Raw genomic sequence first — 26,055 nt, 5'->3', positions numbered from 1 at the left:
TGCATGGTGCGAGGCCAAAAAAGCCCCAACAGAGGAATTTCAACTAGGTCGATTTCTGCATTTCCTGCAAGCAGGAGTGAATATGGGCCTAAAACTAGGCTCCATTAAAGTACAGATCTCGGCTCTGTCGATTTTCTTTCAAAAAGAACTAGCTTCAGTACCTGAAGTTCAGACATTTGTGAAAGGAGTGCTGCATATTCAGCCCCCATTTGTGTCTCCTGTGGCACCATGGGATCTCAACGTGATGTTGAGCTTCTTAAAATCACATTGGTTTGAGCCACTAAAAACCGTGGATCTGAAATATCTCACGTGGAAAGTGGTCATGTTATTGGCCTTGGCTTCAGCCAGGCGAGTGTCAGAATTGGCGGCTTTATCATGTAAAAGCCCTTATCTGATTTTCCATATGGATAGGGCGGAATTGAGGACTCGTCCCCAATTTCTCCCTAAGGTGGTGTCAGCGTTTCACCTGAACCAGCCTATTGTGGTACCTGCGGCTACTAAGGATTTGGAGGACTCCAAGTTGCTAGACGTTGTCAGGGCCCTGAAAATATATGTTTCCAGGACGGCTGGAGTCAGAAAATCTGACTCGCTGTTTATCCTGTATGCACCCAACAAGCTGGGTGCTCCTGCTTCTAAGCAGTCTATTGCTCGCTGGATTTGTAGTACAATTCAGCTTGCACATTCTGTGGCAGGCCTGCCACAGCCAAAATCTGTGAATGCCCATTCCACAAGGAAGGTGGGCTCATCTTGGGCGGCTGCCCGAGGGGTCTCGGCTTTACAACTTTGCCGAGCAGCTACTTGGTCAGGGGCAAACACGTTTGCAAAATTCTACAAATTTGATACCCTGGCTGAGGAGGACCTGGAGTTCTCTCATTCGGTGCTGCAGAGTCATCCGCACTCTCCCGTCCGTTTGGGAGCTTTGGTATAATCCCCATGGTCCTTACGGAGTTCCCAGCATCCACTAGGACGTCAGAGAAAATAAGAATTTACTCACCGGTAATTCTATTTCTCGTAGTCCGTAGTGGATGCTGGGCGCCCATCCCAAGTGCGGATTGTCTGCAATACTTGTAAATAGTTATTGTTGAGCCATCTGTTGAGAGGCTCAGTTGTTTTCATACTGTCAAACTGGATATAGTATCACGAGTTGTACGGTGTGATTGGTGTGGCTGGTAAGAGTCTTACCCGGGATTCTAAATCCTTCCTTATTATGTCTGCTCGTCCGGGCACGGTGTCCTAACTGAGGCTTGGAGGAGGGTCATAGTGGGAGGAGCCAGTGCACACCAGGTAGTCATAAATCTTTCTAGAGTGCCCAGCCTCCTTCGGAGCCCGCTATTCCCCATGGTCCTTACGGAGTTCCCAGCATCCACTACGGACTACGAGAAATAGAATTACCGGTGAGTAAATTCTTATTATACACACACACACACACACACACACACACACACTAGTTTTACGGACCCAGCATATACTGGGTCACCTCAGTCCCCACCCCTGTGATTGGCTCCGCCCAGTTCTGGAAACCCCCCCATGCAAATCCTGCGTTTGCCACTGCCAGTAAAGTCCAGGAACAGAGCATTTTCACCCTCATGGAGAGGGTCAGGTAGGCAAGTATGCGGGCCCACTCCCTTCTTATGGGTCACTCTATGACTGGGCCTTTATCAGGAAGCAATGAGAGTACCAAGATGGCTGACTGCTTAGCTGCGGCAAGAGAGGCGCCATCTTGGAGCTCTCACTCCGCGTCTCCATGGTGACAGGAGCGCCTGGGCCCGGAAGTGACGTCGCGGGCGCTCTCGCGAGACTCCCGGCGGCCATTTCTCCATTGATTGCGTCTGCTGCTGGCTGTGATATTTACGCTGCGCCCGCCGTGTCTGCGCACCATGACCCCCGCCTGACGCCGCATTTCAGCCGCCACCAGCACGGAGATGGTGCCCGGGGAGGACAGCCACCTCGTACCCACAGAGGTGAGGCGCCGCCGCCGGGGTGTGTGTCACTGAGGCCCGGGCCTGTCACAGGCTGCAGCCACTGGGGCCCTCAGGTGATGTGCTGAGGTTCCAGTGACGGCCTGACAGGTCCCAGAGCTGTCATTGCCCCCCATTTCTATATCCCTCCTCCTTCTTGCTGCCCCTCTGTTGGCCCCTTGCTGCCCCATTCTTTGACCCCTACACCCCTCTTGATAGCCCTCCTCTGGTCTCTACACCCCTCATGACAGCTCTTCTCTGTTGGCCTCTCCACCCCTCTTGACAGCTCCTCTCTGTTGGCCCCTGCTCCCCTCTTGTCACCCCCCCCCCCACTGTTGGCCCCTGCTCCCCTCTTGTCACCCCCCCCACTGTTGGTCCCTGCTCCCCTCTTGTCACCCCCCACCCCATCTATTGGCCCCTGCTCCCCTCCTGTCACCCCCCCCCCTCTCTGTTGGCCCCTGCTCCCCTCCTGTCACCCCCCACCCCCTCTGTTGGCCCCTGCTCCCCTCTTGTGACCCCCCCCCCTCTGTTGGCCCCTGCTCCCTCTTGTGACCCCCCCCCCCCTCTGGCCCCTGCTCCCCTCTTGTGACCCCCCCCCTCTGGCCCCTGCTCCCCTCTTGTCCCCCCCCCCCCCCTCTGTTGGCCCCTGCTCCCCTTTTGCTGCCCCCTCTATTGGCCCATACAACCTACTAGCCAGCCTCCCTCCGTTGGCCTCTACACCCCTCTTGCTGCCCCGTCTGTTGGCCCTTACACCCTTCTAGCCAGCCCACTCCGTTGGCCTCTACACCCCTCTTGCCACTCCCTACACCCCTCTTGCTGCCCCGTCTGTTGACCCATACACCCTTCTAGCCAGCCCCCCTCTGTTGGCCCCTACACCCCTCTTGCTGCCCCCACCCCTCTTTCCCAACATCTGTTGACCCCACACCTGTTGGTGTCCCCCCTTGCTTGCCCTCCCGAGTTCACCCTTCTTTGTTGCCCTCTCTGTTGCCTTGAATGCACTCCCCCATTGCTGTATATGGCGTGTCCCCCCCGCATTGGCCACCTTATACCATTTGCACCCCATATTGCTGTATTCCATGTGATGTAGCATGTCCCTGCGTATCTCTGCCTTCTCTTACTGTAAACACTTTCCCTTCACTTTCAGTTTAGAGCCTCCCGAGTTGTCATATAGGTGAGGAGGCCGCTGTGTTATGTAACACCAGCTGGTGAGGGGTATACGCGGTGTGTGTGTGTGTGTGTGTGTGTGTGGTATAGGGATACAATTGTGTTGCATAGCCTCCTATTTCCTCTATGCCCGCTGGAACGTAGAACACGCTGAACTGAAAGTGACTATTGTTGTGTTTCTGTGCAGCAGAGGTAATGTGCGTTATTTCTGATTCCTCCAGTGTATGTCACCGACTGCTCTTACTATGTCGGCCCCTCTGCATCTGCTGGAATTGCCCTGTTGATGCATCCTAGTGTTGGGAAGTCCGGGTCTCCTTGTGTGATGCTCGGCCACCAGTCTTCATTCTGCAGCATTAACCCTATAAGTCCCTATTTTACTGGTGCCGTTTCCTCCAGGGCAATGCTTATTTTCGCCAATGCAATATTCTCTATCGGTGACCCGTCTGGTGGCGGTCAGAGGAAGACCCTGAATTGCATCACTTCATCTGTTTTCGTGTTTTGACCACTGCTCAACCCAGGGCTCCCCAGGGGAGGACACAAGCTGTGGTATCTCAGCAGATACTAGTGCCCAAAACTACCGTCTCAGCATAGCCTATAATGATCTAAGAAAATTAAATAAAACTTTATGGGGCCTGGCAAAAAATTGTGGTTGGCGCTGTGGACCCCCTGTGGCGCTCTGTCTGCCTTTTGTGTGTGATTTATCATGTGATCACAGCATCGTGTTGTAATGGCGCCGGAAGTGACCCAGGGGCAGATGTATTAACCTGGAGAAGGCATAAGGAAGTGATAAACCAGTGATAAGTGCAAGGTGACAAACACACCAGCCAATCAGATCCTAACTGTTAATTTACATATTGGAGCTGATTGGCTGGTGCCTTTATCACCTTGCACATATCACTGGTTTATCACTTCTTTATGCCTTCTCCAGGTTAATACATCTGCCCCCCCTCAGTACTATATTACCTAATGTAGCATTTTCGGGAAGTTTGTCACTTTTTGGACCTGTCTGTACTAAACCAATTAGTGAACAACTATCACACCCTGTTATGTCTACTGATTTTCACTTTTATTTGTTTGTTGTTTTTGCATAATGAGCCGCCCTGACGCAGACTTGTAGCGTAGTCCTTATCGTTGTCTAGTTAATCTTGTTTTTACTTTCTTGTATTTGAGCGATGCAGAAGGCTGAACCCACTGATTTCTGTGTGTACAGTGGACATATCATTTGTAATAAGGTATTATTGTATAAATATGTATAGCACCTCTTGTTGGAAACAGTGGTGTTATAAAAGGTTGCTGGCCTGTGCGTGATTCTGGTGACATACCCTCTGCTTTCTTTGCAGGCGTCTGAGTAGTGGAGACGTTTTGCAATTGGCTGTGATGTGATTAGCTAAATATATATACCCAGTGTCACCTGCTTGTGTACGCTGATGACCACAGGAATGTAGTAATACCCTGGTATCTTTACCTCCCACCCCATAAATAAATAGCTCTTTCCATCCACTGGTAACACGTCTGCGTTAGTGAGGGCCTCCTTTTTTTTTTTTTTTTTTTTTGTCACTGTTGGGGCGGAGGGGTACCAGCCAGCCGAAGGCAAGATGCCGTATTTTGTGAGCCACCTGCCAGTGTGCCATGTGTTGCACGCAGCTGTCATAATAGCGGCTACATACACAAACATAGCTCTTTGAAGGTTACAATTAGTTTCACCGCAAAATTGCTGAGATGTCTCGAGTAATAAGTAGGACTAATGCTTAGCATTAACTTGTTGTTATTTTCAATTTCATCTATCTGTGTGTGCTCTGTATGCATTAATGTTTAGTCCATCTACATATAGTATATTCAGACATAATGGGAATAATCTGTAAAAAAAAAAAAAAAAAAATGGTTTTATGGAGAGATATGCCTAATAACTTTAATAAAGTTAGCAAGCATTAAACATAAAATATATAAAAACAAACAAACCACCCATTAATGCAAAAACAAACACATAAAAATGGTTTAAACCCAAAAATTCCATTTATTATTTTAATTTTTTTTTGTAAACTATTTTTTTCCCAGACACCCCCCTCCCCCCACTGCCAGTTATAGTCTCGGTGTAGTGAGAACATGTCTCTGGGCTGCTGCAGAAGTCTTTGCTTTACCATAAGAATGGCTGTAGCTTACTGTGAGCCTGTAACAGCACTGTCTGTCTGTATTACTGTAATGTGTGTGTGTGTGTACATATATATAGGGTCTGATCTCTTGTGTTAGGCGGGAGATCAGTAATCACCTGGTGACACTGACTGATCTCATCTATATTCAGCCCGAAACCTTCTAGAAACAACTCACTGGGCTCTATTCAATTAGAAGATAGTAGAATAGACCGGGAATTAGCTCCCGAGGCTATTCAATACAGCGCACTGGTAAGTCGGAGAATGCCAGTTCTCCCGGACTAAACAGGTGTTTTGTTGGGAGAGTCGGCATTCTCCGACTTAAATGCCCGGCGCGATGCTGTTTCAGCCACACTAAGGGCAGTGCGGGGGTGCAAGAAGAAATCCCGTCATTGGGTGTCACAGGGCGCTGTATTGAATAGCCCTGGGAGCTAATTCCTGGCACTATTCAACTCCCATTGAATTGAGCCCACTGTCACGGAACTGTCTTTCTCTGATCATTACATCTGTAATAAGGCGTATTGCTTTGTCATTATAGTGGGGATCAGGTGTACTAAGGGGCCTTGCTGGCTTTCTATTTGTGTATTCGGTTGTCCTGAAACCACCTTAGAGGAAATGTTACACAGAATTTTATAGCTATAATACGGAATAATTGGAACTAGCAGCGTATTTACGTTCTGTGACATCACTTACAGAAGATTAGACTTCAGGTCCTCACTTTAGGGTATGTCACAAGACCAGCTTCGGTTGTATAAGCATACAGTAATTATAATCACACATTTACATGTCAGGATGCATATTTGTTGTGGGTCCTACCCCTGCATGTATAAACACTGGCGTAACACTACACAGGAAAAAGAGGCTGGAATATATTAGGAGTAATTGCTATCGCCATGTTCACACATCGCTGAGCTTTTATACGTGGAGCTAGAATCTCAGGTAATGTATCACATCTTGATTCTATAACCCCTTATACATACATACATACATACATACATACATACATACATACATACATACATACATACATACATACATACATACATACATACATACTTCCCGATTATAACTTCAGCACTTGCTGTTTACTATATATTCTCTTTTTATTCAATGGGGTCGATTCAATTCGGCAACAAATGAATAGTGCCGGGAATTAGCTCCTAGTCACCCCGGGGGGTGAGAGAAGAAAACCGACAAAAGTGCTGCCGCGAGGCTGATTCTGTTGGGAATCAGCATCGCCGCGGGTAGTTAAGTCGGAGAATGCCCGTTCTCCCGACAAAACTACCTGTTAAGTCGGCGAGAACGGGCATTCGCCGACTTAACTTTTGCTGAATTGAATAGCGTCGGGAGCTAATTCCCAGCGCTATTCATCTGTTGCCGACTTGAATCGACCCCAATACAACTTAATACAACAGGCTTTGCAGGCCATGCTTTCGTTATCCATTTTAGAGAGGGTCTGGAGACTGTGAGGGGAGGAGGTGGAGCAGCGAGGTAGGAGTGGGTCTGAAGACTGTAAGGGTAGCAGGAGGGGAAGGTCTGGAGACTTGAAGGAGAGGAGGTGGAGCTGGAAAGGAAGAGCAGCGTGGTAGAAGTGTCTGGAGATTGGGAGGGGAGTAGCAGCGCGGTAGGTGAGGGCCTGGAGACAGGGAGGGGAGAAGCAGAGAGGGTGGAGAGGGGCTCGAGACGGGGAGGGGAGGAGAGGAGCAGCGCGGGAGGGGCTGGAGACGGGGAGGAGCAGCACGGGAGGGGAGGAGCAGCGCGGGAGGAGAGGGGCTGGAGACGGGGAGGGGAGGAGCAGCGCGGGAGGAGAGGGGCTGGAGACGGGGAGGGGAGGAGCAGCGCGGGAGGAGAGGGGCTGGAGACGGGGAGGGGAGGAGGCAGCGCGGGAGGAGAGGGGCTGGAGACGGGGAGGGGAGGAGGCAGCGCGGGAGGAGAGGGGCTGGAGACGGGGAGGGGAGGAGGCAGCGCGGGAGGAGAGGGGCTGGAGACGGGGAGGGGAGGAGGCAGCGCGGGAGGAGAGGGGCTGGAGACGGGGAGGGGAGGAGGCAGCGCGGGAGGAGAGGGGCTGGAGACGGGGAGGGGAGGAGGCAGCGCGGGAGGAGAGGGGCTGGAGACGGGGAGGGGAGGAGGCAGCGCGGGAGGAGAGGGGCTGGAGACGGGGAGGGGAGGAGGCAGCGCGGGAGGAGAGGGGCTGGAGACGGGGAGGGGAGGAGGCAGCGCGGGAGGAGAGGGGCTGGAGACGGGGAGGGGAGGAGGCAGCGCGGGAGGAGAGGGGCTGGAGACGGGGAGGGGAGGAGGCAGCGCGGGAGGAGAGGGGCTGGAGACGGGGAGGGGAGGAGGCAGCGCGGGAGGAGAGGGGCTGGAGACGGGGAGGGGAGGAGGCAGCGCGGGAGGAGAGGGGCTGGAGACGGGGAGGGGAGGAGGCAGCGCGGGAGGAGAGGGGCTGGAGACGGGGAGGGGAGGAGGCAGCGCGGGAGGAGAGGGGCTGGAGACGGGGAGGGGAGGAGGCAGCGCGGGAGGAGAGGGGCTGGAGACGGGGAGGGGAGGAGGCAGCGCGGGAGGAGAGGGGCTGGAGACGGGGAGGGGAGGAGGCAGCGCGGGAGGAGAGGGGCTGGAGACGGGGAGGGGAGGAGGCAGCGCGGGAGGAGAGGGGCTGGAGACGGGGAGGGGAGGAGGCAGCGCGGGAGGAGAGGGGCTGGAGACGGGGAGGGGAGGAGGCAGCGCGGGAGGAGAGGGGCTGGAGACGGGGAGGGGAGGAGGCAGCGCGGGAGGAGAGGGGCTGGAGACGGGGAGGGGAGGAGGCAGCGCGGGAGGAGAGGGGCTGGAGACGGGGAGGGGAGGAGGCAGCGCGGGAGGAGAGGGGCTGGAGACGGGGAGGGGAGGAGGCAGCGCGGGAGGAGAGGGGCTGGAGACGGGGAGGGGAGGAGGCAGCGCGGGAGGAGAGGGGCTGGAGACGGGGAGGGGAGGAGGCAGCGCGGGAGGAGAGGGGCTGGAGACGGGGAGGGGAGGAGGCAGCGCGGGAGGAGAGGGGCTGGGGAGGGGAGGAGCAGCGCGGGAGGAGAGGGGCTGGAGATGGGGAGGGGAGGAGAGGGGCTGGAGATGGGGAGGGGAGGAGCAGCGCGGGAGGGGAGGGGCTGGAGACGGGGAGGAGCAGCGCGGGAGGGGAGGGGCTGGAGACGGGGAGGGGCAGCGCGGGAGGGGAGGGGCTGGAGTAGCAGCGCGGGAGGGGAGGGGCTGGAGACTGAAGGAGCAGCGCTGGAGGAGAGGGACTGGGGAGGGGAGGAGCAGCGCGGGAGGAGAGGGGCTGGGGAGGAGCAGCGCAGTAGGTGAGGGTCTGGAGACAGGGAGGAGAGGGCCTGGGGAGGAGCAGAGCGTGAGGAGAGGGGCTGGGGAGGGGAGGAGCAGAGCGTGAGGAGAGGGGCTGGGGAGGGGAGGGGCAGCGCGGGAGGAGAGGGGCTGGAGACTGGGAGGGGAGGAGCAGCGCGGGAGGAGAGGGGCTGGGGAGGGGAGGAGCAGCGCGGGAGTAGAGGGGCTGGGGAGGAGCAGCGCGGGAGGAGAGGGGCTGGGGAGGGGAGGAGAGCGGCTGGAGACGGGGAGGAGAGGGGCTGGGGAGGGGAGGAGCAAAGCGTGAGGAGAGGGGTTGGGGAGGGGAGGAGCAGCGCGGGAGGAGAGGGGCTGGGGAGGGGAGGAGCAGCGGGGGAGGAGAGGGGCTGGAGACTGGGAGGGGAGGAGCAGCGCGGGAGGAGAGGGTCTAACTTGTGGGTACCACTGAAAACATTTGTTCCTATTAGCTCCTGTGATTTAATAGATGTTGTGTGTCAGTAATATGTGTCCTGAGCCTAACTTCAGTAACAGGTTGCAGTGATGCTGATTATATGATTTGCTGTGGCAGGGACTAGTGTAACTAATATTCTCTGTAAAGGTTGTGTGTGCTATATAAAAATTACTTAATAAATAAGTATAACGGTACTAGACTATAAGCTCTCACGAGCAGGGCCCTCTTCCCTCATGTGCTTTTCCTTTCCTCATTTATACCATTATCTCCTCATTGCTTATCGTTGGGTTCTGCTGCCCCACGGCTGATTTGGGTATTATGACGGCTGATGCAGTAATGGTTATACAGCTCGTAGTTAGTGTTCTGCAATGCTGTGCACTGTAAGGCTCCCCTATTTTCTCCTTCTGTTCATACTGTTTGTGTTTATGTACGTTATAAGGCTCTGCGGAACCCTTATAGCACCATATAAAGAATAGTAATAGTGTATAGACAGAAATGACTTGTAATATCCCTAGTCATGTACAGAACTTATGCGTTAGGCCAAAACACAAGTTTCCTATTTAACACTGGTTTAATCACATCAGAACTCGCTATAGTCTATTCCAGGACATCTGCTACATAGATTTTTATAAGAGTTTATTCATATATTTGGATCACGTGTGTATTTGACTTGGTTCACAGTGAAAGTTCTGCTCGTAAATCCGTTTACTGCGCACAAAGGTTCTCGCTTAATAGATTCATAAATAAAAAAAAATGTGCCTCCGTCTCTTTAATGAGCACGAGGAAGCGCAGTGACCGTTGCGTTTGTAGCGCAGGAGAGTGGCTCATGGCTGCCGTCAGTAGCTGTGACATTGTGCTGCTGTAGCCAGTGTAAGGGGGGTGGCCGACCCACAGAGTGGGCAGAGATACTGCCATTTACACTTTGCCCGCGGCTGAGCGAGGGGTTACACCAATTGCCATACTTTTTGGATACCGTTTTAGCAGAGTTGTTGTATGATTCCTCCATTGGAATAAAATTAATCTTAATAAACTCTTGTTCCCGTTGTTTGTTAAGCCTGAAGTGAGGTCTTAGTGCAGCGTTAATGCCTCTTACTGTTCCTGTAACAGGATTAGTATCTGCTCAGCTGTAACACCTGTTTGCTCTACTCACTGATACATGATAAATATCCCATCAGTGGCCGCATGAAGTCCACGCACAGCCACAGCCGTGTCAGTAAACGTGTCTAAGAAGGTCTTCTAATGGCTGCATTATAAAGTATTGTAACTACATTTCCTTACACCTGAAAGAGCATGGGGTACCCAGCTGTAGCACCTCCTGCTGCATCCGTCTCCATAATATCGCCTACATGGGAGGTCTCTGGCAGCAGGGAAGGGGTCATCGTATAATAGAATGAAGGAAACAGAAGGGCATTACCGGCACAAATGGATGAAATGATTTCTTTTTTTGTGCTAAAAATTATTCCGGAGTTGCTCTCTACATGCTTCTGTATTTCTAAGAAAGTCAATCTCATTGCTAGTTACTGACCGTGACGTGCGTGTCGGAATCTGCATGGATAAGAGTGTGTGACTGCTTTATATACCTATCCATCAAGTAACGTCATGGCTATCTTACACTGGTCTGACCTTTCATATGGGTCGATTCAATTCGGCAATTTAAGAATAGCGCCGGGAATTAGCTCCCGACGCTATTCAATTCAGCTCCAGTTAAGTCGGCGATGTCCCGTTCTCGCCGACTAAACCAGGTTGAATTGTCGGGAGAACGGGCATTCTCCGACTTAACTCCCCGGCGCGAGGCTGATTCCAGACAGAATCAGCCTTGCGACGGCCCGCGAGGCAGCACTTTTGTCGGGTTTCTTCTCTCATCCCCCGGGGATGAGAGAAGAATTCCCGACAATTGCGGGTCACTAGCAGCTGAATTGAATAGCGTCGGGAGCTAATTCCCAGCGCTATTCTTAAGTTGCCGAATTGAATTGACCCCATAGGATATGTAGCATTACTTATATACACAACAGAAAATGCTTAGGTGTGTGTGTGTGTGTGTAAGAAGAGTGACTGACCGTGGAATGATTATCAGATGGGGTGATTTGAGTAAATCGGAAACTATTGATCTCCTGGGATTTTCAAGCACAACAGTCTCTTCAATTCTAAGTATCCGTTCCGTGGGGGTCATTCAGAGTTGATCGCTCGCTAGCAACTTTTTGCAACGCTGCAATCAGATTAAAACTCGGCAAAACTGCGTATGCACCGCAATGCGCAGGCGCGTCGTACAGGTACAAAGAGGATAGTCGCTGTGCGATGGATTTAACGAAAAATACATTCACACAGCCGATCACACGGTGATTGACAGAAAGGAGGAGCTTGTGGGTGTCAACTGACCGTTTTCTGGGAGTATTTGGAAAAACGCAGGTGTGTCCAAGCGTTTGCAGGGTGGGTGTCTGACGTCTATTCCGGGACCAAAAAGTCTGAAGTGATCGCAGCGGCTGAGTAAGTCCAGAGCTACTCAGAAACTGCAAAAAAAAAATTTGTGCCGTCGGCTGCAAAAGCGTTCGCACACTTGCAAAGCGAAAGTACGCTCCCCCATAGGCGGCGACTATCTGTTCGCAGCGCTGCAAAAAGTTGCTAGCGAGCGATCAACTCGGAATGACCCCCTGATTGGGAAAATGCCATGTTACACCACTTTCAGACATACGACACAGGAGTTTCCCTGCTCAGACCTGGGTTTTTAACTTCAGCAAAATCCCTGTTTCTCTATCGTCCTAGTGGATGCTGGGGTTCCTGAAAGGACCATGGGGAATAGCGGCTCCGCAGGAGACAGGGCACAAAAAGTAAAGCTTTTTCCGATCAGGTGGTGTGCACTGGCTCCTCCCCCTATGACCCTCCTCCAGACTCCAGTTAGATTTTTGTGCCCGGCCGAGAAGGGTGCAATCTAGGTGGCTCTCCTAAAGAGCTGCTTAGAAAAAGTTTAGCTAGGTTTTTTATTTTACAGTGATTCCTGCTGGCAACAGGATCACTGCAGCGAGGGACTGAGGGGAGAAGGAGTCAACTCACCTGCGTGCAGGATGGATTGGCTTCTTGGCTACTGGACATCAGCTCCAGAGGGACGATCACAGGTACAGCCTGGATGGTCACCGGAGCCACGCCGCCGGCCCCCTTGCAGATGCTGAAATCAGAAGAGGTCCAGAATCGGCGGCTGAAGACTCCTGCAGTCTTCTAAAGGTAGCGCACAGCACTGCAGCTGTGCGCCATTTTCCTCTCAGCACACTTCACACGGCAGTCACTGAGGGTGCAGGGCGCTGGGAGGGGGGCGCCCTGGGAGGCAAATGATTACCTATAAAGGCTAAAAATACCTCACATATAGCCCTAGAGGCTATATGGAGATATTTAACCCCTGCCTAATTTTTCTAAATAGCGGGAGACGAGCCCGCCAGAAAAGGGGCGGGGCCTATCTCCTCAGCACACGGCGCCATTTCCTCTCACAGCTCCGCTGGTCAGGACGGCTCCCAAGTCTCTCCCCTGCACTGCACTACAGAAACAGGGTAAAACAGAGAGGGGGGGGCACATTTATGGCGATATTTTGATATAACAAAGCAGCTATAAGGGAGCACTTATTATAAGGCTATCCCTGATATATATATAGCGCTTTTGGTGTGTGCTGGCAAACTCTCCCTCTGTCTCCCCAAAGGGCTAGTGGGTCCTGTCTTCGTTAGGAGCATTCCCTGTGTGTCTGCTGTGTGTCGGTACGTGTGTGTCGACATGTATGAGGACGATATTGGTGTGGAGGCGGAGCAATTGCCAAATATGAGGATGTCACCCCCTAGGGAGTCGACACCAGAATGGATGCCTTTATTTATGGAACTACGGGATAGTGTCAACACGCTAAAGCAGTCGTTTGACGACATGAGACGGCCGGACAATCAATTAGTGCCTGTCCAGGCGACTCAAACACCGTCAGGGGCTGTGAAACGCCCTTTGCCTCAGTCGGTCGACACAGACCCAGACACAGGCGATGACTCCAGTGGTGACGGTGACGAATCAACCGTATTTTCCAGTAGGGCCACACGTTATATGATTTTGGCAATGAAGGAGGCGTTACATTTAGCTGATACTACAGGTACCACTAAACAGGGTATTATGTGGGGTATGAAAAAAACTACCTATAGTTTTTCCTGAATCAGAAGAATTAAATGACGTGTGTAATGAAGCGTGGGTTGCCCCTGATAAAAAGCTGATAATTTCAAAGAAATTATTGGCATTATACCTTTTCCCGCCAGAGGTTAGGGAGCGCTGGGAAACACCTCCTAGGGTGGACAAGGCGCTAACACGCTTATCTAAACAAGTGGCGTTACCCTCTCCTGAGACGGCCGCACTTAAAGATCCATCAGATAGGAGGATGGAAAATATCCAAAAAAGTATATACACACATGCAGGTGTTATACTACGACCAGCTGTAGCGACTGCCTGGATGGGCAGTGCTGGGGTAGTTTGGTCAGAGTCCCTGATTGAAAATATTGATACCCTGGACAGGGACAATATTTTACTGTCGTTAGAACAAATAAAGGATGCATTTCTTTATATGCGTGATGCACAGAGGGATATCTGCACACTGGCATCACGGGTAAGTGCTATGTCCATTTCGGCCAGAAGAGCTTTATGGACGCGACAGTGGACAGGCGATGCGGATTCAAAACGGCATATGGAAGTTTTGCCGTATAAAGGGGAGGAGTTATTTGGAGTCGGTCTATCAGATTTGGTGGCCACGGCTACAGCCGGGAAATCCACCTTTCTACCTCAAGTCACTCCCCAACAGAAAAAGGCACCGACTTTTCAACCGCAGCCCTTTCGTTCCTTTAAAAATAAGAGAGCAAAGGGCTATTCATATCTGCCACGAGGCAAAGGTCGAGGGAAGAGACAGCAACACGCAGCTCCTTCCCAGGAACAGAAGCCCTCCCCGGCTTCTACAAAAGCCTCAGCATGACGCTGGGGCTTCTCAAGCGGACTCGGGGACGGTGGGCGGTCGTCTCAAAAATTACAGCGCGCAGTGGGCTCACTCGCAGGTAGATCCCTGGATCCTGCAGATAATATCTCAAGGGTACAGGTTGGAATTAGAGACAGATCCACCTCGCCGTTTCCTGAAGTCTGCTTTACCAACGTCCCCCTCCGAAAGGGGGACGGTTTTGGAAGCCATTCACAAGCTGTACTCTCAGCAGGTGATAGTCAAGGTACCTCTTCTACAACAAGGGAAGGGGTATTATTCCACTCTTTTTGTGGTACCGAAGCCGGATGGCTCGGTAAGGCCTATTCTAAATCTGAAGTCCTTGAACCTGTACATAAAGAAGTTCAAGTTCAAAATGGAGTCACTCAGAGCAGTGATAGCGAACCTGGAAGAGGGGGACTTTATGGTATCCTTGGACATCAAGGATGCGTATCTCCACGTTCCAATTTACCCCTCACACCAGGGGTACCTCAGGTTCGTTGTACAAAACTGTCACTATCAGTTTCAGACGCTGCCGTTCGGATTGTCCACGGCACCTCGGATCTTTACAAAGGTAATGGCCGAGATGATGATTCTTCTTCGAAGAAAAGGCGTATTAATTATCCCATACTTGGACGATCTCCTAATAAGGGCGAGGTCCAGAGAACAGCTAGAGATGGGATTAGCACTGTCTCAAGAAGTGCTAAAACAGCACGGGTGGATTCTGAATATTCCAAAATCCCAGTTAATGCCGACAACTCGTCTGCTGTTCCTAGGGATGATTCTGGACACGGTTCAGAAAAAGGTGTTTCTCCCGGAGGAAAAAGCCAAGGAGTTATCCGAGCTTGTCAGGAACCTCCTAAAACCAGGAAAGGTGTCTGTACATCAATGCACAAGAGTCCTGGGAAAAATGGTGGCTTCTTACGAAGCAATTCCATTCGGCAGATTCCACGCAAGAATTTTCCAAAGGGATCTGTTGGACAAATGGTCAGGGTCGCATCTTCAGATGCACCTGCGGATAACCCTGTCTCCAAGGACAAGGGTGTCTCTTCTGTGGTGGTTGCAGAGTGCTCATCTATTGGAGGGCCGCAGATTCGGCATACAGGATTGGATCCTGGTGACCACGGACGCCAGCCTGAGAGGCTGGGGAGCAGTCACACAAGGAAGAAACTTCCAGGGAGTATGGACGAGCCTGGAAACGTCTCTTCACATAAACATTCTGGAACTAAGAGCAATATACAATGCTCTAAGCCAGGCAGAACCTCTGCTTCAGGGAAAACCGGTGTTGATCCAGTCGGACAACATCACGGCAGTCGCCCATGTGAACAGACAGGGCGGCACAAGAAGCAGGAGTGCAATGGCAGAAGCTGCAAGGATTCTTCGCTGGGCAGAGAATCATGTGATAGCACTGTCAGCAGTGTTCATCCCGGGAGTGGACAACTGGGAAGCAGACTTCCTCAGCAGACACGATCTTCACCCGGGAGAGTGGGGACTTCATCCAGAAGTCTTCCACATGCTGGTAACCCGTTGGGAAAGACCAATGGTGGACATGATGGCGTCTCGCCTCAACAAAAAACTGGACAGGTATTGCGCCAGGTCAAGAGATCCGCAGGCAATAGCTGTGGACGCGCTGGTAACGCCTTGGGTGTACCAGTCGGTGTATGTGTTTCCTCCTCTGCCTCTCATACCAAAAGTATTGAGAATTATACGGCAAAGAGGCGTAAGAACGATACTAGTGGTTCCGGATTGGCCAAGAAGGACTTGGTACCCGGAACTTCAAGAGATGATCACGGAAGATCCGTGGCCTCTACCTCTAAGGAGGGACTTGCTTCAGCAGGGTCCCTGTCTGTTTCAAGACTTACCGCGGCTGCGTTTGACGGCATGGCGGTTGAACGCCGGATCCTAAAGGAAAAAGGCATGCCGGAAGAAGTCATTCCTACTTTGATTAAAGCAAGGAAGGAAGTAACCGTGCAACATTATCACCGAATTTGGCGAAAATATGTTGCGTGGTGCGAAGATCGGAGTGCTCCGACGGAGGAATTTCAACTGGGTCGATTCCTACATTTCCTGCAATCAGGATTGTCTATGGGTCTCAAATTGGGATCTATTAAGGTTCAAATTTCGGCCCTGTCGATTTTCTTTCAAAAAGAATTGGCTTCAGTCCCTGAAGTCCAGACCTTTGTTAAGGGAGTGCTGCATATACAGCCTCCTGTGGTGCCTCCAGTGGCACCGTGGGATCTCAATGTGGTTTTGGACTTCCTAAAATCTCATTGGTTTGAACCACTAAAAAAGGTGGATTTGAAATATCTCACATGGAAAGTGACCATGCTTCTAGCCCTGGCTTCTGCCAGGAGAGTGTCAGAATTGGCAGCTTTATCTTACAAAAGCCCATATCTGATTTTCCATTCGGACAGGGCAGAACTGCGGACTCGTCCGCATTTTCTCCCTAAGGTGGTGTCAGCGTTTCATCTGAACCAGCCTATTGTGGTGCCTGCGGCTACAAGTGACTTGGAGGACTCCAAGTTACTGGACGTTGTCAGAGCATTAAAAATATATATTGCAAGGACAGCTGGAGTCAGAAAATCTGACTCGTTGTTTATATTGTATGCACCCAACAAGATGGGTGCTCCTGCGTCTAAGCAGACGATTGCTCGTTGGATCTGTAGCACGATCCAACTTGCACATTCTGTGGCAGGCCTGCCACAGCCTAAATCTGTAAAGGCCCACTCCACAAGGAAGGTGGGCTCATCTTGGGCGGCTGCCCGAGGGGTCTCGGCATTACAACTTTGCCGAGCAGCTACGTGGTCAGGGGAGAACACGTTTGTAAAATTTTACAAATTTGATACTCTGGCTAAGGAGGACCTGGAGTTCTCTCATTCGGTGCTGCAGAGTCATCCGCACTCTCCCGCCCGTTTGGGAGCTTTGGTATAATCCCCATGGTCCTTTCAGGAACCCCAGCATCCACTAGGACGATAGAGAAAATAAGATTTTACTTACCGATAAATCTATTTCTCGGAGTCCGTAGTGGATGCTGGGCGCCCATCCCAAGTGCGGATTATCTGCATAAATTGTACATAGTTATTGTTAACTAATTCGGGTTATTGTTGAAGGAAGCCATCTTTCAGAGGCTCCGCTGTTATCATACTGTTAACTGGGTTTAGATCACAAGTTGTACGGTGTGATTGGTGTGGCTGGTATGAGTCTTACCCGGGATTCAAAATCCTCCCTTATTGTGTACGCTCGTCCGGGCACAGTACCTAACTGGAGTCTGGAGGAGGGTCATAGGGGGAGGAGCCAGTGCACACCACCTGATCGGAAAAAGCTTTACTTTTTGTGCCCTGTCTCCTGCGGAGCCGCTATTCCCCATGGTCCTTTCAGGAACCCCAGCATCCACTACGGACTCCGAGAAATAGATTTATCGGTAAGTAAAATCTTATTTATTTTTTTTGTTTTTTTTGCTGGAGTCTCCCTTTCACACTACACCTGACACCAGGAAAATTCCCGGCTCATCCCTTTTCAGACTTGGGCAGTTTCTGCCCTGGCTTGTAGAATTCTACAAGCCAGGGCTGCCAGGCTGCATACATGTCCTACACACACGCATACATACAGGTCACACTCGTATACACACACACGGACCGCAGCCCCCTCCAGGCATCACTGACCCTGCCCCCCTAGCAGCCCGCACAGGTTCTAAGTGTGACATGGAAGTAAAATCCCGGGTCACACAATTCACACTTAACCCAGGTTTTCTACCTGGGACGCAGAACCCCTGGTCAATAGCAATGCTGCAAACACGGGAATGTGTTCCCGGGCTGTTGCCTTTTATACTTACAGAAATCCTAGGTTGATGCACGTTCACTCGCAAAAACCCTGAAAGGGGTATTAGAGCTGGTCAGCGGACAGTGGCAACACTGGTTCCAGCTGACAGGAATATTGCTCAAACGTGTTACACCAATAGAGTTCGTTGTAGCACCCTGCACCTGTCACAGCCCGTGCAGTTCCTCTTTCCTCCCTGGGGTGTCGATCTGCTCTGGTACTTCTAGCACACTCTGGTCTGTATACCAGCGCAGAGACACAGACCAGATTGTGCTAGAAGCACCAGAGCAGAGAGCGACACCCCAAGCATGAAAGAGAAACTGTATGGTTTGTAACAGGTGCAGGGGGATAGAATGAACGCTGCATCCATGATATGCAGACAGGCGTCTCTGAACATGGGCGTAGCACGTCAGAGGTATATTATAGTGACGTTCAGAATGTTGACGGCGTAATTTCCGCTTGGTCTTAATATCCACAATAGAGTTTGAAATGTGAGGCTAACCCTAAAATCATGTCTTGGCTCTAGACATTCTGGCTGTTCACACACTACGTGATGACGGCGTACCTCTTGAAATGGACGAGCTACAGCGGCAGAAACCCACATTGGGCGGATTCCCTTCCTGCCAGCTCAGAGCAGCAGGCCACCGCCACTTGGCCAGATATAGACTGTGCTGGCCAGGCAACGTTTGTCCATTCTCGTCATGCATATGGTATGGTCTGAATTTGGTGTAGACCCGGAATGCATTGATTCTGTGTCCTTACCAATTGAGCGCCACTTAAATGCCACAGTCAAACTGAGCCCTGTTGCGGACTTATATGCATCTCTTTATGGTACCAATCTCCCATCCACTCCCATAGGTGCTTCCAGCAGCATAACACGCCATGTCACACAGCACACGCCATGTCGCGCTGGTTCCACGAACATGACCCTGAGGTCACTCTCCTCCAGCCACCAGGTCTCGGTACAGCACCTTTGGGATGTGGAGGGAGCGGGATATTTGCAGCATGAATGTGCAGCCGACATACCTGCAGCAAATGCCTGGCGCTATCGTGTCATCATGTGCCAGAGTCTCCAAAAGAACGTCTCCGGCACCTTGTTATGTCCATGCCATGGGCTGCTCTGGGGCCCCTAATGGCTAAAGCACCGACGCATTGTACTGAATGTATCGCCGCAATCATCGCTTTGCAAGATTGCGATTAGTCACGTGAGTGTATACTTCAGTGACTTCTGAATCTTTTTCCAAGAGAACTACTGATCTGATATCCAAGGAAATAACTAATCTTATTTGCAGGCAGTGGCCGGGCCACTTGTCATGGCGTGATGAATACATACTCCTACTGTACACTGCAACAGGTAGAGTTAGGTAGGTTTGCGCTTAGCCAGGTCTGAGAGGAGACCTCATTAGTAGGAAGCAGAGTGCTGAATCAGCAGGCGCTGTTTCCTAGTTCCCAGTGTTCTGCGTGTGTTCTGTGAGTGTAATGTGATTTCAGTGACGTGCTCTGGCAGCTGTGTGTGGGATGTGCAGAGCGGGCTTATTGTTATTTATCTGATGCCAAACACTGTCCCATGTGCGCTCTGGGAATTGTTACCAGATTACAATGATTGCATACATGAGCGTTGTCTGACGCAGAACGTGCACTCTGTCATCACAGGCAGCAATCCTCTTTAGCCTTTAGGTACTAGTTACTATAGACGATAATTACTAATATGTGTGTGTGTGTGTATATATATATGTATGTGTATGTTTGTATGTATGTATGTTTATATATGTGTGTATATATATATATATATATATATATATATATATATATATTTCTCTAACGTCCTAAGTGGATGCTGGGGACTCCGTCAGGACCATGGGGTTTAGCGGCTCCGCAGGAGACAGGGCACAATAATAAAAGCTTTAGGATCAGGTGGTGTGCACTGGCTCCTCCCCCTATGACCCTCCTCCAAGCCTCAGTTAGATTTTTGTGCCCGGCCGAGAAGGGTGCAATCTAGGTGGCTCTCCTGAGCTGCTTAGAATAAAAGTTTAAGTTAGGTTTTTTATTTTCAGTGAGTCCTGCTGGCAACAGGCTCACTGCTACGAGGGACTTAGGGGAGAGAAGTAAACTCACCTGCGTGCAGGATGGATTTGCTTCTTAGGCTACTGGACACCATTAGCTCCAGAGGGAGTCGGAACACAGGTCTCACCCTGGGGTTCGTCCCGGAGCCGTGCCGCCGACCCCCCTTGCAGATGCCGAAGTTGAAGAGGTCCAGAGGTCCAGAAACAGGCGGCAGAAGACTTTCAGTCTTCATAAGGTAGCGCACAGCACTGCAGCTGTGCGCCATTGTTGTCAGCACACTTCATACCAGCGGTCACTGAGGGTGCAGGGCGCTGGGGGGGGCGCCCTGGGCAGCAATGTATTATACCTTTTTTATGGCTAAAATACATCACATATAGCCCTTGAGGCTATATGGATGTATTTAACCCCTGCCAGATCTCACAAACTCCGGGAGAAGAGCCCACCGTTTTAGGGGGCGGGGCCTATTCTCCTCAGCACACGGCGCCATTTTCCTGCTCAGCTCTGCTGTGAGGAAGGCTCCCAGGCTCTCCCCTGCACTGCACTACAGAAACAGGGTTAAAACAGAGAGGGGGGGCACTTATTTGGCGATATGATTACATATGTGAAAATGCTATAAGGGAAAACACTTGTATAAGGGGTTGTCCCTGTATAATTATAGCGTTTTTGGTGTGTGCTGGCAAACTCTCCCTCTGTCTCCCCAAAGGGCTAGTGGGGTCCTGTCCTCTATCAGAGCATTCCCTGTGTGTGTGCTGTGTGTCGGTACGTGTGTGTCGACATGTAGAAGGACGATGTTGGTGAGGAGGCGGAGCAAATTGCCTGTATTGGTGATGTCACTCTCTAGGGAGTCGACACCGGAATGGATGGCTTATTTAGGAATTACGTGATAATGTCAACACGATGCAAGGTCGGTTGACGACATGAGATGGCCGGCAAACAAATTAGTACCTGTCCAGGCGTCTCAGACACCGTCAGGGGCTTGTAAAAACGCCCATTTACCTCAGTTGGTCGACACAGACACGGACACTGACTTCAGTGTCGACTGTGAATAAACAAACGTATTTTCCTTTAGGGCCACACGTTACATGTTAAGGGCAATGAAGGAGGTGTTACATATTTCTGATACTACAAGTACCACAAATAAGGGTATTATGTAGGGTGGGAATAATCTACTTGTAGTTTTTCCTGAATCAGATAAATTAAAGGGTGTGATGATACGTGGGTTTCCTCCGATAGAAAATTATTGGAGGTATACCTTTTCCCGCCAGAAGTGAGGGCGAGTTGGGAAACACACCTTAGGGTGGATAAGGCGCTCACACGCTTATAAAAACAAGTGGCGTTACCGTCTCCAGATACGGCCGCCCTCAAGGAGCCAGCTGATAGGAAGCTGAAAAATATCCTAAAAAGTATATACACACATACTGGTGTTATACTACGACCAGCAATCGCCTCAGCCTGGATGTGCAGCGCTGGGGGGGCTTGGTCGGATTTCCTGACTGAAAATATTGATACCCTTGACAGGAACAATATTTTATTGACTATAGAGCATTTTAAGGATGCATTTCTATATATGCGAGATGCGCAGAGGGATATTTGCATTCTGACATCAAGAGTAGATGTGATGTCCATATCTGCCAGACGATGTTTATAGACACGACAGTGGTCAGGTGATGCAGATTCCAGACGGCACATGGAAGTATTGCCGTATAAAGGGGCGGTCCATCGGACCTGGTGGCCATGGCAACAGCTGGAAAATCCACTTTTGTTACCCCAAGTCACATCTCAGCAGAAAAGGACACAGTCTTTTCAGTCTCAGTCCTTTCGTACCCATAAAGGCAGGCGGGCAAAAGGCCAGTCATATCTGCCCAGGGTTAGAGGAAAGGGAAGAAGACTGCAGCAGGCAGCCCATTCCCAGGAACAGAAGTCCTCCACAGCTTCTGCCAAGTCCGCAGCATGACGCTGGGGCCATACAAGCGGACTCAGGTGCGGTGGGGGGTCATCTCAAGAGTTTCAGCACGCAGTGGGCTCACTCGCAAGTGGACTCCTGGATCCTACACGTAGTATCCCAGGTGTACATTGGAAATTCGAGACGTCTTCCCCTCACAAGTTCCTGAAGTCTGCTTTCCCAACGTCTCCCTCCGACAGGGAGGCAGTATTGGAAAAAAATTCACAGGCTGTATTCCCAGCAGGTGATAATCAAAGTACCCCTCCTACAACAAGGGAAGGGGTATTATTCCACACTATATTGTGGTACTGAAGCCAAACGGCTCGGTGAGATCTAAAGATTTGAACAATTACATACAAGGGTTCAAATCAAGATGGAGTCACTCAGAGCAGTGATAGCGAACCAGGACGATATGGTGTCACTGGATATCAGGGACGCTTACCTACATGTCCAAATTTTGCCCTTCTCACCAAGGGTATCTCAGGTTCGTGGTACAGAACTGTCACTATCAGTTCAGACGCTGCCGTTTGGATTGTCCACGGCACCCCGGGTCTTTACCATGGTAATGGCCGATATGATGATTCTTCCTAAAAGAAATATGGACGCTTTCCTGATAAGGGCAAGGTCCAGAGAACAGTTGGCGGTCGGAGTAGCACTATCTCAAGTAGTTCTACGACAGCACGAGTGGATTCTAAATATTCCAAAAATCGCAGCTTTTTCCGACGACACGTCTAATGTTCCTAGGAATGATTCTGCACACAGTCCAGAAAAGGATGTTTTCTCCCGGAGAAGAAGGCCAAGGAGTTATCCGAGCTAGTCAGGAACCTCCTAAAACCAGGAAAAGTATCAGTGCATCATTGCACAAGGGTCCTGTGAAAAATGGTGGTTTCTTACAAAGCGATCCCATTCGGTAGATTTCACGCAAGAACCTTTCAGTGGAATCTGCTGGGAAAATGGTCCGGATCGCATCTTCAGATGCATCAGCGGATAACCCTGTCTCCAAGGACAAGGGTGTTTTCTTCTGCGGTGGCTGCAGAGTGCTCATCTATGAAAGGACCGCAGATTCGACATTCAGGACTGGGTCCTGGTGACCACGGATGCCAGCCTGAGTGGCTGGGGAGCAGTCACACAAGGAAAAAATTTCCAGGGAGTGTGATCAAGTCTGGAGACTTCTCTCCACATAAATATACTGGAGCTAAGGGCAATTTACAAGGCTCTAAGCTTAGCAAGACCTCTGCTTCAAGGTCAGCCGGTATTGATCCAGTGGGACAACATCACGGCAGTCGCCCACGTAAACAGACAGGGCGGCACATGAAGCAGGAGGGAAATGGCAGAAACTGCAAGGATTCTTCGCTGGGCGAAAAATCATGTGATAACACTCTCAGCAGTGTTAATTCCGGGAGTGGAAAACTGGGAAGCAGACTTCCTCAGCAGGCATAACCTCCACCCGGGAGAGTGGGGACTTCAGCGGGAAGTCTTCCACATGATTGAAAACCGTTGGGAAAAACCAAAGGTGGACATGATGGCGTCCCGCCTGAACAAAAAACTAGACATATTGCGCCAGGTCAAGGGACCCTCAGGCAATAGCGGTGGACGCTCTGGTAACACTGTGGGTGTACCAGTCAGGGTATGTGTTCCCTCCTATGCATCTCATACCAAAAGTACTTAGAATCTTAAGAAGGAGATGAGTAAGAACGATACTCGTGGTTCCGGATGGGTCAAGAAGGACTTGGTACCCGGAACTTCAAGAGATGCTCACGGAAGAACCGTGGCCTCTACCTTTAAGAGAGGACCTGCTCCAGCAGGGGCCTTGTCTTTTCCAAGACTTACCGCGGCTGCGTTTGACGGCATGGCAGTTGAACGCCGGATCCTGAAAGGGCATTCCAGATGAAGTCATCCCTACCCTGGTCGAAGCCAGGAAGGATGTAACCGCAAAACATTTTCACCGCATTTGGCGAAAATATGTTGCGTGGTGTGAGGCCAAGAAGGTCCCTACAGAGGAATTCCAACTGGGTCGTTTCCTACATTTCCTGAAAACAGGACTGTCTATGGGCCTAAAATTAGGGTCCATTAAGGTTCAAATTTCGACCCTGTCGAATTTCTTCCAAAAAGAACTGGCTTCAGTGCCTGAAGTTCAGACGTTTGTAAAAGGGGTACTGCATATACAGCCTCCTTTTGTGCCTCCAGTGGCACCTTGGGATCTCAATGTTGTTTTGAGTTTCCTAAAGTCACATTGGTTTGATCCACTCACCACTGTGGAATTAAAATATTTCACATGGAAGGTGAAGATTCTATTAGCCCTGGCTTCAGCCAGGCGTGTGTCAGAATGGGCGGCTTTATCATATAAAAGCCCTTACTTAATTTTTCATTCTGACAGGGCAGAATTGAGGACTCGTCCTCAATTTCTCCTTAAGGTGTTTTCTGTTTTTCACATGAACCAACCTATTGTGGTACCTGTGGCTACTAGGGACTTGGAGGACTCCAAGTTACTTGACGTTGTCAGGGCCCTGAAAATATATGTTTCCAGGACGACTGGAGTCAGAAAATCTGACTCGCTGTTTAGCCTGTATGTACCCAACAAGATGGGTGTTCCTGCTTCTAAGCAGACGATTGCTCGCTGGATTTGTAGTACAATTCAGCTTGCACATTCTGTGGCAGGCTTGCCACAGCCAAAATCAGTAAAAGCCCATTCCACAAGGAAGTGGGCTCATCTTGGGCGGCTGCCCGAGGGGTCTCGGCTTTACAACTTTGCCGAGCTGCTACTTGGTCAGGGGCACACCCTGACTGAGGAGGACCTGGAGTTCTCTCATTCGGTGCTGCAGAGTCATCCGCACTCTCCCGCCCGTTTGGGAGCTTTGGTATAATCCCCATGGTCCTGACGGAGTCCCCAGCATCCACTTAGGACGTTAGAGAAAATAAGAATTTACTTACCGATAATTCTATTTCTCGTAGTCCGTAGTGGATGCTGGGCGCCCATCCCAAGTGCGGATTGTCTGCAATACTTGTACATAGTTATTGTTACAAAAATCGGGTTATTCTTGTTGTGAGCCATCTTTTCAGAGGCTCCTTCGTTGTTATCATACTGTTAACTGGGTTCAGATCACAGGTTGTACGGTGTGATTGGTGTGGCTGGTATGAGTCTTACCCGGGATTCAATATCCTTCCTTATTATGCACGCTCGTCCGGGCACAGTATCCTAACTGAGGCTTGGAGGAGGGTCATAGGGGGAGGAGCCAGTGCACACCACCTGATCCTAAAGCTTTTATTATTGTGCCCTGTCTCCTGCGGAGCCGCTAAACCCCATGGTCCTGACGGAGTCCCCAGCATCCACTACGGACTACGAGAAATAGAATTATCGGTAAGTAAATTCTTATTATTAGGTGCTTCATCGCGCCCTACGGGCGCTCTTCACACCGTCGCAAGGGGCTACGCCCCCTTAACCCTTGCATGCCTTTCTGGGGTTTAATATTTGTATTATATGGAGTATTACCTGCATTCCTTTGTTAGTGGTTAAATATTGCACAATGAAAGGGCGTGCGATGGTGAAGGAGGCGCAGCCCCTTGCGATGGCGTGAACAGCACCTGCAGGGCACGATGTACAGAATGTAGCGGGTGCGGGGGGGGGACTGCAGATGGGGGAGGGTGTCTGTAGATGCTGCGGGTGGAGGGGGGCGGAAGCGGGGGGGGGGGGGGGCCCGGATGGGGAAGGGTCGGGAGGTGCTGCAGGTGGTGGAGGGGCAGAGGAGTGGGGGCTGCAGATGGGGGAGGGGTCCGGAGGCACTGCAGGTGGGGGAGGGGCAGGGGTGCCATGGGTGGGAGAGGGGCAAGTGTGGGGCTGTTGCGGATGGGTGAAGGGTTCCGGAGGTGCTATGGGATGGGAAGGGGCGGGGGTGCCTGGGGTGGGGTAGGGGTCCGCAGGCGCCGTGGGTAGGGGAGGGGCAGGTACGGGTGGTGCAGCGGATGGGGAAGGAGGTCCGGAGGTGCTGCAGGTGGTGGAGGGGCAGGTGCGGGGGTGCCATGGGTGGGGGAGGGGTGGGTGAGTGGGCGACCACGGATGGAGGAGGGTGTATGCAGATGCTGCGGGTGGAGGGGGGCAGGTGTGGGGGAAGACATGTGGGGGGTGGATGGTGGAGGGGGTCTGGAGGTGGTGAAGGGGTGGAGGAGTGGGAGCCGTGGGTGGTGTAGGGGGTCTGGAGGCACAGCTTGTGGGGGAGGGG

The 26,055-nt window shown here is 51.2% G+C and overlaps 1 protein-coding gene across 4 annotated transcripts in view; it reads left to right on the top strand.

The window, feature by feature from the left end:
* The first annotated feature begins 1,795 nt into the window (after window positions 1-1,795).
* Window positions 1,796-26,055, top strand: part of USP47 (ubiquitin specific peptidase 47) — a 103,009-nt gene continuing 78,749 nt past the window's right edge. For 2 of the 4 annotated variants that reach the window (XM_063946429.1, XM_063946428.1), the window contains exon 1: window positions 1,796-1,961. In XM_063946429.1, coding sequence (XP_063802499.1) covers window positions 1,923-1,961 — 39 coding nt within the window. In that variant the 5' untranslated portion in view covers window positions 1,796-1,922. Of the gene's footprint in view, window positions 1,962-3,109; window positions 3,130-26,055 lie in introns of those variants that run through there. The other 2 variants (XM_063946431.1, XM_063946430.1) reach the window with 2 other exon arrangements.

This window comes from Pseudophryne corroboree, chromosome 11, assembly GCF_028390025.1.
Source record: "Pseudophryne corroboree isolate aPseCor3 chromosome 11, aPseCor3.hap2, whole genome shotgun sequence".
Taxonomy (NCBI): domain Eukaryota; kingdom Metazoa; phylum Chordata; class Amphibia; order Anura; family Myobatrachidae; genus Pseudophryne; species Pseudophryne corroboree.
Note: the sequence above shows the minus strand (reverse complement) of the source record. Positions and strands in the feature narration are given on the sequence as shown.